Raw genomic sequence first — 13,552 nt, 5'->3', positions numbered from 1 at the left:
AAAACCAACCTTATAAACCCAATCGGTATCCAATTAAAAGAAAAAGGAAAGGGTTATTGAAAGTGAAGAATGAAGAAATAATTTCTGTTTCTGTGGAATGTAAATTCAGTAATAACAGCCGAATAGAGTAGCATCAAATAGTAGGGTATAAAAATTGGACCTTTATAACAGTAAATGGGCCTTGGCCGAACAAGTGGACAGTTTTGGGCCTAATGGGCGGCCTCATCACAACCAATTATATTTCCATGATTTGGGCTTCTGGGACCGCTATTTGCAACGGCAGCGCGTGGAGAACATCACCCAACGGACACATCCCTAGACAATACAGGTGTCCACCAGCAGCGCGCATGTGTGGCACGCGTCGCCCATACCTTCCGACCTCATCGGCAAACCTAAAACTGCAAAATCGTAAAGCTAAAATCCCTTGACATTGAATTAGTGAGAGAAAAATGGCAAACCTACCTCCGTCTCTGAACTTGAAGGCGCCCCCCTTTGAAGCCGGCAGCAGTTCTACAATCGCAGCAGCAGCCGCCGCCGCTGCCAACAAGGACCGCAGAATGCAATCGGCTGAGCATCTGGTTCTTGATCTTTGCAATCCCGATCTCCGGGAAAACGCACTCCTCGAACTGTCCAAGGTTTATTTTGATTGTCCTTCCCTCCGTTGGCGTTTGTTAGGTTTCTGTCAAGAGTTTTATGATGCTTTTCATGTTTTAGCGCTCTCCAGTTAAGTGCATTGGGTTTTCCCTTGACGCGCATAATTTACTAAATAGAGTTTCGGGTTATATCTTATTCTTATTGAGGTATCCAGTTGTAGTTTTTGGCAACTCCAGATAGATTTGATTTCATCTTTCTTCAAATGAATTAAAAGTAAATGTGATTGCACATTGGTGGTGAACTGTAGTTACAGCCCACGATGGGGGAAATGTGGGATGGGGATATAGAAAGGGAGAGGAAGTTAAGAGTCGTTAACATTATTTCTCTTCATAGTCCTTTTTGACAACTTGTTTTAACATGTGTTTTCTAAACTGTTCTCTTTTCTCTCTAATAGAAGAGAGAACTGTTTCAAGATTTGGCCCCATTGCTTTGGAATTCCTTTGGTACAGTTGCTGCTCTTCTGCAGGTTTGTTTAGTTAGTACTTTTGGTCTTTCCTCTTTCTACTCTGTGGCATGTGCCAGGGTAAATACTTCAGTCCATGATGAATTCATGTTGTTGTGTTTTTTATTAATTCGGCTTCTGTTTTCTTCTGAGTGCAGGAAATAGTCTCCATTTACCCAGTTTTATCACCTCCAAACCTAACTCCTGCACAATCGAATAGAGTTTGCAATGCACTCGCCCTACTTCAGGTATTATCGCTTTATGTTTCTGAACTTTGCCCAGATTTGTTTGTGTTTTCCATCTGCAGGTCGGTCCTGTGATTGATGATTTTGTTATAAGTTCTTTCTTCCTAAGAAGAAACTATTCAGTGTGTAATCAATAACTTATCAAATGAATTACTTTACAAATAGAGCCAGATTTCACCCAGAGGTTAAGTCAAGTCAGTGAACGCCAAACCTAAACTCTGTGCTGCATTAACCCGTAAAGTAGTTAGCATGCAGTTCTAGACTTGGCCGTACATTCCATGTTTTGCTACAATATCATATATGGCAAAAGATCAGCCGACTAGTGTGAAAGATAAATATTGTTAAAAACATTAGATGTTCAACTTTCTAAGAACATTGTGCTAATCGAACATGAATTGTTCTTTGTAATTGTCATTTAACAGATGAACATATTGAACTTTTCTTGATACAATCCATGCTTATTGTTCATCCCTTCAAATGATGCAAGTTTTAGGATGATTGCTCTGTTCATATCACAAGGTTATGAGAGAAGCAAGTCTTACTAGAGTTCGAAACTAAAGCTCTTTGGAGTACTCTGTGAGAAATATGGTCCATCTTTACCCAGTTTCGTGATGTTAGGGAGAGGGATCAAGGAAGAGAGCGTAAGTGTGGGCACACAAATCGATTCACAAAATTTTGTGTGATGTATGCACAAGAAGAAGGGATTAGATATGAAGATCTGTTTTTCTTTACTGGATAAAAGAAAATACCATGTTGACATATCAATTTGAGTTCGTAAAATTTGGGAAATAATTCATGGAATTGGGTATTTGTTAGTTCTCTCTTCAGATATGTATCCAAATTTGCACTTGGCATTGTATATTGATATTTGAGTACATAATGTCTATTTTGGGATGGCAAAGTGAAAGCATAGCATAGTTGTTAATAGCGCATGGCGCGCCATGGCGCAAGGGTCCCCTAGAGCCAAGGCGCATGGCGCGGTGCGTGCATATTTAAAGCACGGCGCATGGCGCGGTGCACGCATTTTTAAAGCATGGCGTACATGTACAGAAATGAATTATATATTTCATACATCAATATATTTTCAATTAATAATGCACAAATAATTAAATACAAACACTAGAAATTATTTTAATCATCATGCCATAAAAGAATTTCGCAAAATAATCATGCAAGAGTTCAAAACATGCAAGATAATTAAACAAATTCTACATAATCATTATATAACAAACACAAGAATGTCCATCAATCAAGATGATGTAGCTTTACATTGCGTTTTCTCTTCTGCATTTTCTTCTTTCTTTGCAACGTAAAGACTAAAGCCCTCCAATCGTTTTTGCAAGAAATTTTAATTGATTTCCTATTTTTTTTTTTAAAAAAATTAGCTGAATCAAAGTCACACAGGGCGAAGCCCAGTGTTTATTCAAGCCCCAGACAAAAGGGTTCGGGCTTGCAAGTGGCGCGCCTCTGAGTCATGGAGATGGCATTGAGCCTGTGCCTTGCGCGCCTTGTGCCATGGCTCGCCATTAATAACATTGAAGCACAGTTATTAAAAGTGCAAAAAGTCACACCTTATGTGCGAGGCGCAAACCTAGTACTAAGATTGGCACTTGGCTTTGCTAGGGCAATGGAAAGGCACACCTTATGCATAGGTGTGCCGAAGGGGTGAAGAAGCACTAAGCCAGGGCAAGAGTTCAAGTGCCGCGTCGGAGGGTGTCAGACGGCTGGAGGCGGGGGTGGGGGGTGCCTTCACTAGGGTTCCGAGCGGGCGGCAAAGCTAGGGTTTTGGGAGTGAAGAGTTCGTCTCTCTCTTCTCTGGCAGATCATAACTAGAACTTTGAGAGAGAAGAGGTGAAGAGCTCGCCCATCTTGTTTCTTTTTTCTATTTGAAAGGAGAAAAGAAAAAAAAAAGAAAAAGGAGAAAACAAAATAAAGAAGGAATATATATATTTCTAAGCTTGCTCAAGCCCAATCCTTTTACTTGTATGTTTTAAAGAAAGTAGTAGAAAAATAGAAAAGGAAACAGAAAAACTTATTTCCTTAAAGTAGTAGGAAAATGTAACAGAAAAATAGGAAAGAAAAACAAAAAACGGACATAAAATCCCTTACTGTTGTTTTACATATTTTTTTATGGCATAATGATTAATATAATTTCTAGTGTTCATATTTAATTGTTTGTGTAATATTGATGTAAGATATCAAATTTATTTATTCAAATACGCTGTAAGAAGGCGTGCGCTGCACCACGTGCCATGGCTCCAAGAGACCTTTGCGCCATGCACCTTTAACAACTATGAGTGGAACTAATGAGTACTTCCTTTACCATATGTCCTAATTTAAATCTGTGCATATTCTAGTTGCTCTCTACCCTGTACGGGTGCGCGCCACTTTGCCTCACCTCTCTTCCCCCAAAATACAAAAGTAAACCCCTCCAGAAGTTGTTGGTTTTGGACCAAAAAGTTCGATGTTAGGTTAAACGGAAGAAATGAAATAAATTAACACTCAGGGAGAAAATACATTCCCTCTATCTTGGACTAACTTGGTTTTCAATTTATTGCAGTGTGTGGCCTCACATCCAGACACGAGAATGTTGTTCCTCAATGGTAATTTCTTCTTTTCATGACATGTAAAGTTTCTTGCCTGTATCTTTCTAAAGATTAAAATTTCAAACTAAGGAAACTTTTCCAAATCAGATGCCTGTCGATTTTTCAGTTACATATTATTGTATTTTAGCGGATTTAGTTTTAGCTATTAGCTTCAAACAAAGTGTTTAATGACTTCTTATCTTATCTTGTGTATTATCAAGGAAATAGAATCTGTTATCATTTTTTGGTATGTGACTTTTACCATCTAATGTTTCCCTGTGGCAGCCCACATTCCCCTGTACTTATATCCTTTCCTTAATACAACCAGCAAATCAAGGCCCTTTGAGTATTTGAGGCTTACGAGTTTAGGCGTCATAGGTGCTTTGGTCAAGGTACTCCCTGTTCACAAATTAATATTCTCCAGTTTCATGCATAATAACAAGCTTGATTCTTATCCTCTTTAAAGAGGAATATACTGCATTAAAGAGGAATATAGAAAGAACAAATTTTCTTATTCTAAAATGTGATCTGGTTCGTGGAAGATGTAATATGATTTGGCCTGAGTTTGACCAAAAGAAATTGCGGCATCTCTCGTTCACCTGTTCTCTCCTGTCTCCCTCTATGCATGCACATGTTCACACACATATTCATGCCTACAACTGCATATGCACCTGCATTCTTGATTGTTCTTGAATATTATGCTCCACATTGAAATAATTATAAATTTATATGGACATATAAAGAGATAGTTTTAGCAGCGAACTCTGAGTTGCCCAAGCTGCCGCCAATACGAACTTTCTGTATTCTAAGACTTTTAGCTCTCTGCCTGCCTTATTGATTAATCCAGTTCTTGTCCATCTGTATTTTCTTCGAGTTCTAGCAACTGAATGCAATCCACAGAAAAACTTCATGTTGACGCTGTCCTTAATTAATGATATTTGCGCTTTTGTGTATAGTTTCTGATTGATACCTCTGGTTGAATGTAAGTAAGACCAGATTGTAGTGCTCTAATATCCTCCTCTGTTAATATTCTTGCTTGTTGTTCCATGCATGTTTTCTATTTCCTTTTCTTCTTGACATCCTGGATAACATCAAAACCATGTGGCTTATATTTTGGTTCCCAGGTTGATGACACTGAAGTTATCAGTTTCCTTCTATCTACAGAGATCATTCCCTTGTGCTTGCGCACAATGGAGATGGGAAGTGAATTGTCCAAGACAGTTGAGTTTCTTCCATGCAATTTTTATGATTCATGCTTATTGATTTCGTTAGTCCCCTTGTAAAGGTGCAAATAGTGGCACCTCTCTAAGTCTATAAACAAATGTCTATCTTGCTGGTGGTTGGTTTTGAGTTTGTGGAAGCCCCTTGAGATGAGGAGGGTCTCTTCAGGTTTGTTTATGATGTTGAAGCTCTCTGCTTTTGCACTTAACTAAATGTTGTGCACACGTTGTACTTGTGTCAGTAAAATGGTGGTGCAAAGCCTAAGTTTCAACTCAAGGGTCCTGAAAATAAATGCAACTCTGAGGTAATTAGTGTTGATTTCTAACAGTTGGAACAAGCTTCAAGGCATCAGTCAGTTCCTTGTAATGGAGGTTTTACATTATGGTACCTTAATTATGAGAATTTTTATATGTATGATAAGTTGGTTATGGATTAATGGATTTTTATCGTAAGTGTTGTGATTTTCATGATGGAGGATGAAATAGAGTATAGCTGTGAACCCGTGTGATCCTTGGCTCCAGGAAACTTCATTACTGTCAACTCTAAGAACTGACTTCCATGTCTCCTTGTCTTTCAAAGTCCCTGTCTAACAGACTGATGGTATAGATAACTATAACCAGGGGGGTCTAAATTCTTGAGTTTGTATAGCAACTCCCATGACAACTATTTTCCTAGTGGTGCCATGTCTAACTGCTTATTATGTAGATTCCTGTTATCTGTTATGTAAGTCTAATTCCAATGAACTATATAGGCTGTGAAGACCTTGCAAGTCTAATGATATGGATGACGTGATGACAAGCAGCTGCATTTTGACTGAGCTTTGTTGTCTACCTATAGATAAAGATTCATATGGTTTTAATTGTTAGACATTTGTCCCGGTTTTCTTTTAGCTTTTCTTTTATTGTTAGTGGATCATTTTGAAGAAAGCTTCTGTTGGCAGGTGGCAACATTTATTGTGCAGAAGATTTTGCTTGATGATGTGGGCTTGGAGTACATATGCACCACAGCGGAGCGGTTCTTTGCCGTAGGTAGAGTGCTAGGAAACATGGTTGCTGCACTTGCTGAACTCCCTTCGTCTCGGCTGTTAAAGCACATAATCAGATGCTACCTTCGGTTGTCTGATAATCCAAGGTTTTTCACGTTCTATGAGGATTGTTCTTCATTCATATTTGTTTTTACTGAATGAATCCAACCATCTTGTTTTATGTAGAGCCTGCGACGCCCTGCGAAGTTGTCTGCCTGACATGCTTAGAGACGCCACTTTTAGCAGCTGCCTTCGTGTAAGTGCTCATTGATATTTCGCAATGAGGATAATTTCTGTATCACAATCTGGTGGTAAATTTTTGTAGGCTGTGAGTGAGACATAGTATTTGTTATTTAATGCTGTATTTCAGGAGGATCCGACTACAAGAAGGTGGTTACAACAATTGCTTCACAATGTGCAAGGGCCTCGAGTTGCCATGCAAGCAGGAGCTGGTTTCGACCATATGATGGTCAACTAACTGTTATAGCGCAAGGCATTGAAAATTGACATATTGCTTGTTCCGGAATTGGCTGCTGTGAGTGTTGATCATATATAGTCAGCTGGGTTCCTTTATATATATATATAGACGGACAATTACTGATTTTTATCTGTAAGAAAACCTGCAAACTAGAACCTTGAATTCGCAGCAATCAGCTTAGAAGCTAACACATACGAGTGTTTGACCCCTTAACTCTGTACTGCAAGGTTGTTTGAGCCAGCTGCAAACAATTCTGCACATATAATTGATATATTGTGTCTAGTTACTACCCTTAGATGTGATTTGTGGTGACAAGTTGCACCATTTTCCAACTGTCATCTCACATTCTGGCAAGTTGATTAGAAGTTGCCGTAAACCATATATATAATCTTTGATCATAGATGAAACTAGGAACACCCAATCTGTCTGAGTCATGTTTAACTGGTGGCCTGGAAGAAAGCTTTGTTTTATAGTGGACGCCTGCCAGTCCGTCCTGGTGGGGCTCTGAAAATAATGTTTTAGATACTATGGATGTGACTGGTTGGATATCTCTTTGTAGAAAATGTTTGTTATTTCCTTTTCAAAAATAATGTTTGTTTGGTATATATAAAAGATATTTTGTAAAATTTATTTGTTATTCATTTCTGACCTACTCTCAGCCGAAAATCTTTAGAATTGGTTTAGAAGTTCGAGAATGTATATATATACATATAATCTCTTAACCTTCTCCAAATTCTAAAAGGAAATTCGTATCAAACATTATAAGGTACCATTATCAAATATTTTACATATTCTCTCAAATTTAAGTTTCCTCCATTTCTCTAGGAATTATCTATTTGATTGTTATTTCCAGGATTGAAGTAACTTCCTGCAGGCTGCAAAGAGGAGGAGCGCTTCTATCCATCTATAAGTTCATTGATGTTAAAGTGTGTTTAAGGCGAGTAGCACTAGAATGGGTGATTCCTGATAAGTTCTCGTGTTGCTTCTCTAAAACATTTACCGAGAAAAAAAGTGTGTTTAAGGCCTTGTTTACTTGGATGGATTGGGCTAAATAAAGAATATGGGGGCCGCCCTAGGCTTAATGAGCAAGTTTGATCCTATTTATTGCTATGTTGAATCATTCAACTCATCTCAAGTGGTAAAAATTAAAAAAAAAATAAAAGGGGGGGGGGGGGGTAGAACTACCTAAAGAAATCTTGAACAAGAAAAGGGACTCAAGTTCAAGAATTATCCTTTGAGGGTCAGAGTGTAAAATTAACCTAATTATAAAGTTACGGCTCAAAGTTAAAAAAGGTATATTTTTTTATCCAAACAACATGATACGACTAAATGAACGACTTAATATTAATTTCAAACTTTTCTTATCATTAATTTAATTTTGAATTTATCCTACCACCCAATTATTCTATACACAAAATAGACGGGCTTTAATCTTTCCTTAAAATGGACTCTTAAACTATGTACAATTTACACAAATCATACTTCGCCTGCAGAACACGAATTTCCAACTAGTTGGAGAGCCTGAACTATCGTCTCCCTGAACTTTTCAACATTCACCCTCACATCCTGCTGGTCGACATACACAGCCCTGGCAGCCCTGTAGCCCTGTGCAAAGACCGACGCCGGGTCCACGATGACCGGATGATTCCGTCCATAGAATCCCACAAGCGAGCTCTCCTCCGGCATGATCTTGTACCTTAGGTAATGCAGGCCCATCGTCTCCGTCGGGCCGCCAAAATACGTGGCCGATGCCCATTCAAGTCCAAGTGCCTCCACTTGCACCATCACAGCTCCAGTAGGCAAGAACAGCTCGTTCGTAAGGCCGGCCCCGTGAACTCCCACCAGAACGCTGCATGAGTTAACTACTTTGGAAATCTTGTCCAGATCTGATAATTCTTGCGTTCTAACAACCACCACCCTGAACCCCACTTCTTTCATCATACCAACAATCTCATCTTCATTCAGAAACCTCCTGGTTTTCTCTCTGGACACAAGAATCAACGTCGGGTTTCTAATCTGGGAAACATGCCAGAATTTGAGGTTGTATGTTTCTACAAGAAACTGCCTGAAATCAGACATCGAGTACCCTCCCGGAATGTCACTACAATTCAAAAACAGGTTGTCATGGTATTTCAGCCCAACCACTGAACCTGGAAAGCAATGTATGCTTCTATTAGTAGCCGGGTTCATCACCTGGTAACCCGATAATTGGGACATGATCTTGCTATACTTGCTGATGAACCAGGGATTGTGATCCTCCATGATCAGAAGCACTCTGGATTTGAAATGTCTGATGGTAATGAACAAAGGGATGATAAGGTCGTCGAATTCATGAAACAGGTTTCCTATGAAAGCAGACGAGAAGATGACCGCTGGAATTTGGTGGTTGTATTGACAAACCCGTGATGTGCTGTTTCCCTGCAGTATTTTCACAGGTGTGACGTATTGGAGATTGTCATCTTGCCATGCATATGGCCTAACACTTGTTTCTTTTTGTACAGTTTGGTTTGTGGGAATGTAAACAGTGATGTTCGTCGTGGTGTCGATGATTACGGGTCGATTTGCAACACAAACAAATGAGTGTGGGGATGTATCACAGGCAAATCCAGTGGCTTCAAGCTTCTTTAGATCTTGCCCTGCAAGAAACAATCCATTACTCTCTTTAAACTGTACACCAATCACACGAAAACCATATTGCACTCCAACCCGATTCAAGCTATAATTTTACAGGGGAAAAGAGGATGAGAAAATCACTTACCTCTAACAAGTCTTGACAATGGTTCCTGTTCTTGTAATTGTTTCTTGATTTCTCTGCTGCAGTAATTGGTTCGTGGAGTTGATAGGTACTGCCTCCCTGTAATTTGGGTCATTTTCATACAATTAGAACATGTTAATTACAAGCAAATCTTGAGGGGGGAAGTTGAAATGTAAGAGATAAATTACATTTATCAAATGGAATAACACTCAATCCAAGAAGATCAGTAAAAAGCAGGGGAATGGTGAGTAAGAATATGACAGCAGCAGCGCCAGAAATGAGGCTACTCCCACTCTTCTGCATTCTTGAATTCCATGATGAAGATGACATGATGGAGTGCATTTCTCCTCACCACACAAACTAGGGGGTGATATATGATGGGATGTCGTAACGATTCAAACCCGCGTACGTATGAATTCACTATAAATATATGATGAAGATTGTGTTAATGGTTCGTCTAAAATCGTACTACTAACTTATATTTATACTTAAATACTTTTCTTATAATATTTTTTAAAAGAATATCAAAATATTTATCGTATTTTATAAGCTTTTAAGCATCTTATAAGATCCCATCTGATCTTCAGAAATCAAAAGCTAAGGATCAGCTTATTCAAGTTATGGGCCTTAAGTGGGCTGAGCAATTTGATCACATGTGTCCTGTTGGGTCGAAACGGACGAGCCCAAAATTCAATAGTCTAAACAAAATACAGAACACATATTATAATGCAGGGTGGAAATTTAATAATATTTGTGTGAGATCTGAAAAGCAAAGGGGCAAAAAGAGGAAAAAGGGCTTCACCTTTTGTACTACTAATAAAGTAAAAAAGAAGAAGAAAACATATTTTGGAGGATAAAATCTAGGGCAGAATATTGCCTGAAAAAAATATAGTGATGTTGCAACTCCCATTTACAGCCACGTGGCTTGAGACTCTCTTGATGCCAGTGTGGAATGTTTCGCATATAACGTGTGGAATGTTTTGCTATGTTACATGTATATGTCTAAATTTGTATCATATGATGCGAATTTGACAAGCCCATTAGACAGAAAATTTTTGTTTAGATTCGACTCAATCAGACTTGAATTCATCACATGGCAAGTACAATTATATTGCAATTACAGTTTAAAGAAAGTGATCAATTACAACACTTAATTTGTGATTGAATTGATTCGACCGAATTAGATTCGGGCAAGAATCTTTTCCCCCACCTTAAAATCCCGTATCAACAAGAAACATAAATAATTAAGGATGTGTGTTTTGCGTATGTATGTCATTGGGGTTTCAATTTTAAGATGATATCAAACTCTAAATCCTTACAATAGTTTCAAATCACGTCTGCGTGCACTAAAAATACTTGGGGAGAACAGACTACAAAAGGGCTTGGTTATAAACTCAAATGACAAAGCCAGTAAGGTTGTTTAGTGGTAAAATTGTACAGTAATTCAAAGAAGGATTAAATGTATTTTTAATTTCATAGTGTAGGATGTTTGGTATTTTCTTTTACATTTTAGGGTAATATTTTGATTCTACATAGTGTTAATTTTTGCAATTGTAATCCTTTTATGTTTGCTGGAGTTCACCCCCACCCACTATAGGGGTGAACACCAGTGATAAAATAATTGAAATCATGAAAACTAAAAGCATGCAGGACCAAAATGCTGGTCTAGAAAGTTAAAAGGACAAGAATGCTAGCAGAAACAGATCATATGAACAAAAGTTTCAATTTTAAAATGTTACGAGGGGCACACATGCATTTTTCCAGCAAAAATGATGAATTTCGACGCAACAATGACTAAAATCTCAAAAAAATAAAACAATAAATAAAACTAAAATGCTACCATAAAAAGTCCAACGATGAAAATGTTAAATAAGTAATTAAGTTATAGGAGCAAACAAACATTAATTTAAGCCTTTAAAGAATATGGGGGATCGACATTTTGGGAGTTTAGTATTTGTAGACATGCCCAATATGTAGAATCTAACATGAACTATCAATCCAGAATTGATCTAATGGTTACAAAAGCAACGTATTGTTTTGAACTGCTTATGGGTCGACTGCACCCATATACAAAGCATGCAGACCTTAATTATAGAATTCTTTTAAAACTGAATTTTCTAAATTTTGTGGGGATAAAATACAATATAGTGAAACTTGAAGGATCTTATAATTAATTAGCAAATAAGCCCTCTAAGATGAAGATGCATATATACATACTGTTGTTTGTTTAGTTCAAAGATGAAGTTGGCCGAAATTAGCTTAAAAATTATCAAAATATTAAATTATTTATAAATTTAATTCGTGTAGGACCAAAAATCCTAAGTTAGAAAAAGAAAACTAAAATTTGCCGTCAAGTGGTGGGTCGAGGTGCAAAAGTAGGCATCATAGCAACTTTTTGAACTTTAGGATAAAACTGTAAAAAGGAAAAGTGTTGATGCCAAAGATAAAAGGTACTCTATTCTCACCCCTTTTTCACTTTTTTTACATTTTACCTTTCTAATTACCATTTGGGTATGGTATCTGATTCAACATTATATTTAACTTTCATAGATATCTTTTATGAAAATTTTTCAACCTAATAAAAAATTAATCTTGAACGACTGTAAGTAGATACAAAAATATTCTTCCAAATAAGTAAATTTGTGGACCGACTCTCTCAGATTCAAGTACGAAATGTGAACTATTATGCATGGTTCTGATAACAATGGGTTTAATTTCTTTTCCATGCAATCAGTCCGCCAAGAACAGTGGCAAGAATTCATTCAGATGCACTACCTTTGAAGAAGCATTAACCAATCCATTCATATATTATTTACAGATGAAGACAACCTTAATTTTTATGTAAACTGATAACGTTAATTCTGTATGATCATCACCTGTTCAACAATTAAACTCTAACTCGGTAACCCCATCAATCAATTTTCTTATCAGCTTTGATTTTTGCTTGCATTCCAAACAAGCAGAAAAAAGATATATATATATATGTATATATTGAAGAATAGGAATATATATATGATGCAGAATTTAGGGTTTGTGAGAGGGGTGATGATCATGGGATGCATGGAGTTTCTTCCACGACTCTTCTCTCTGCATCTTCAATTCCTTGTAGAAATTCCCAATAAACGTCTCAGCTTTCTGGAACAGTTCCTGCTGATCATCGCTCACATCCCCACCTTCTTGATCTACCTCCTCGACTCCATCATCCTCGTCGTTGACGAAGAAAATGCTGGGCGAGGAACTCGACTTCTTGACCTGATAATTAGCAACTCTAACCCCAACAAGAATCTTCTCCGACGAGCACTTCTCCACTGCAGGCTTAACCGGGCGTTTCTTGACGGGCTCCTCATCATCAACATTGGCCGAGGTCGTCGTCGTCACAGCAGCTGTTTCTTGGGAAAGAGTAATAAGCGGAGGTGGGTCGTGGGGTGATGATGGTTTGTTGTGGAGGAAGAAGGAGAGGAGGCCGGCTTCAGCACCGACGGCGATGATGAGGATGTTGACGATGAAGTAGAGGTATTTGAGCCTGAGGGATGCTGAGAGGAGAGGTGTGATGATGAGGAGAAGAGCAATGGGAAGGAGCTTCAGGCTCTGATGATGATGATGATGATGATGATGAGATTTCTTCTGCAACTGCTTGACGTCCATGAGTGAGTGAGCTTTGGAGGATGGGGGAGGGCCGAGGGGGCCTATTTCCACTTATATAAAGAGGGCTTTGATGATATTTGGGTTTTGTGTAGGGACCAATCCTACCCGCTTTCCTTCATTCTCAATTAGTTTGATTCGACCAAATCAAATTGTATATAAAGGGCCAAAATTTTAGTACCATACAAATTTATTTTTGTAGTTTCGTCGTGTAATTTTAAAAAATTCGCGATAAAAATGACTAGTATTCACTAAAATGAACGAAAAAGTGCATACAACTATTTTAGCAAATTTCGTCATTTTTATCCTCAATATACTAATTATGAAAAATTATAGAATATTATTGTCAAAAATAAATTCATAGAAGACTAAATTAATTGTCACCCCTTCATACTTACAGAACTAAAATTATTATTTTTCTTATAAAAAAAACACCATAAAATTTCCAATAATTATGAATCTTATTAAATATTTCTCAAAAACAAAGAATTAAGAAGAAATTTGTT

At 37.7% G+C, this 13,552-nt stretch overlaps 2 protein-coding genes across 2 annotated transcripts; one reads left to right on the top strand and one right to left on the bottom strand.

The window, feature by feature from the left end:
- The first annotated feature begins 195 nt into the window (after positions 1 to 195).
- Positions 196 to 6,944, top strand: LOC105176674 (uncharacterized). The gene is made up of 9 exons (XM_011099550.3): positions 196 to 635; positions 1,049 to 1,120; positions 1,255 to 1,344; positions 3,902 to 3,944; positions 4,212 to 4,318; positions 5,051 to 5,146; positions 6,088 to 6,278; positions 6,358 to 6,427; positions 6,542 to 6,944. The coding sequence occupies exons 1-9, from the start codon at positions 450 to 452 to the stop codon at positions 6,647 to 6,649; spliced, it is 963 nt and encodes a 320-aa protein (XP_011097852.1). The 5' UTR covers positions 196 to 449; the 3' UTR covers positions 6,650 to 6,944.
- A 1,029-nt stretch (positions 6,945 to 7,973) lies between these two features.
- Positions 7,974 to 9,802, bottom strand: LOC105176673 (alpha-1,3-arabinosyltransferase XAT3). Its single transcript, XM_011099549.3, has 3 exons — positions 9,593 to 9,802; positions 9,408 to 9,503; positions 7,974 to 9,285 (listed from the first exon to the last, which is right to left on the bottom strand). Exons 1-3 carry the CDS (start codon positions 9,744 to 9,746, stop codon positions 8,126 to 8,128), a joined length of 1,410 nt encoding a protein of 469 aa, XP_011097851.1. The 5' UTR covers positions 9,747 to 9,802; the 3' UTR covers positions 7,974 to 8,125.
- Between the last annotated feature and the right edge of the window lie 3,750 nt (positions 9,803 to 13,552).

This window comes from Sesamum indicum, linkage group LG13 (assembly GCF_026168435.1).
Source record: "Sesamum indicum cultivar Baizhima isolate 11 linkage group LG13, ASM2616843v1, whole genome shotgun sequence".
Taxonomy (NCBI): Eukaryota; Viridiplantae; Streptophyta; class Magnoliopsida; order Lamiales; family Pedaliaceae; genus Sesamum; species Sesamum indicum.
The sequence above is the reverse complement of the archived record's forward strand: the minus strand, read 5'-3'. Positions and strand labels throughout refer to the sequence as shown.

Coding starts and splice junctions, on each gene's coding strand:
- LOC105176674 (XM_011099550.3), top strand. CDS start 450: ATGGCAAACCTACCTCCGTCTCTGAACTTGAAGGCGCCCCCCTTTGAA. Junction 6,279..6,357: donor CGGTTGTCTGATAATCCAAG/GTTTTTCACGTT, acceptor TGTTTTATGTAG/AGCCTGCGACGCCCTGCGAA. Junction 6,428..6,541: donor CTTTTAGCAGCTGCCTTCGT/GTAAGTGCTCAT, acceptor GCTGTATTTCAG/GAGGATCCGACTACAAGAAG.
- LOC105176673 (XM_011099549.3), bottom strand. CDS start 9,746: ATGCACTCCATCATGTCATCTTCATCATGGAATTCAAGAATGCAGAAG. Junction 9,504..9,592: donor TGTTATTCCATTTGATAAAT/GTAATTTATCTC, acceptor CCCAAATTACAG/GGAGGCAGTACCTATCAACT. Junction 9,286..9,407: donor ATTGTCAAGACTTGTTAGAG/GTAAGTGATTTT, acceptor TGTTTCTTGCAG/GGCAAGATCTAAAGAAGCTT.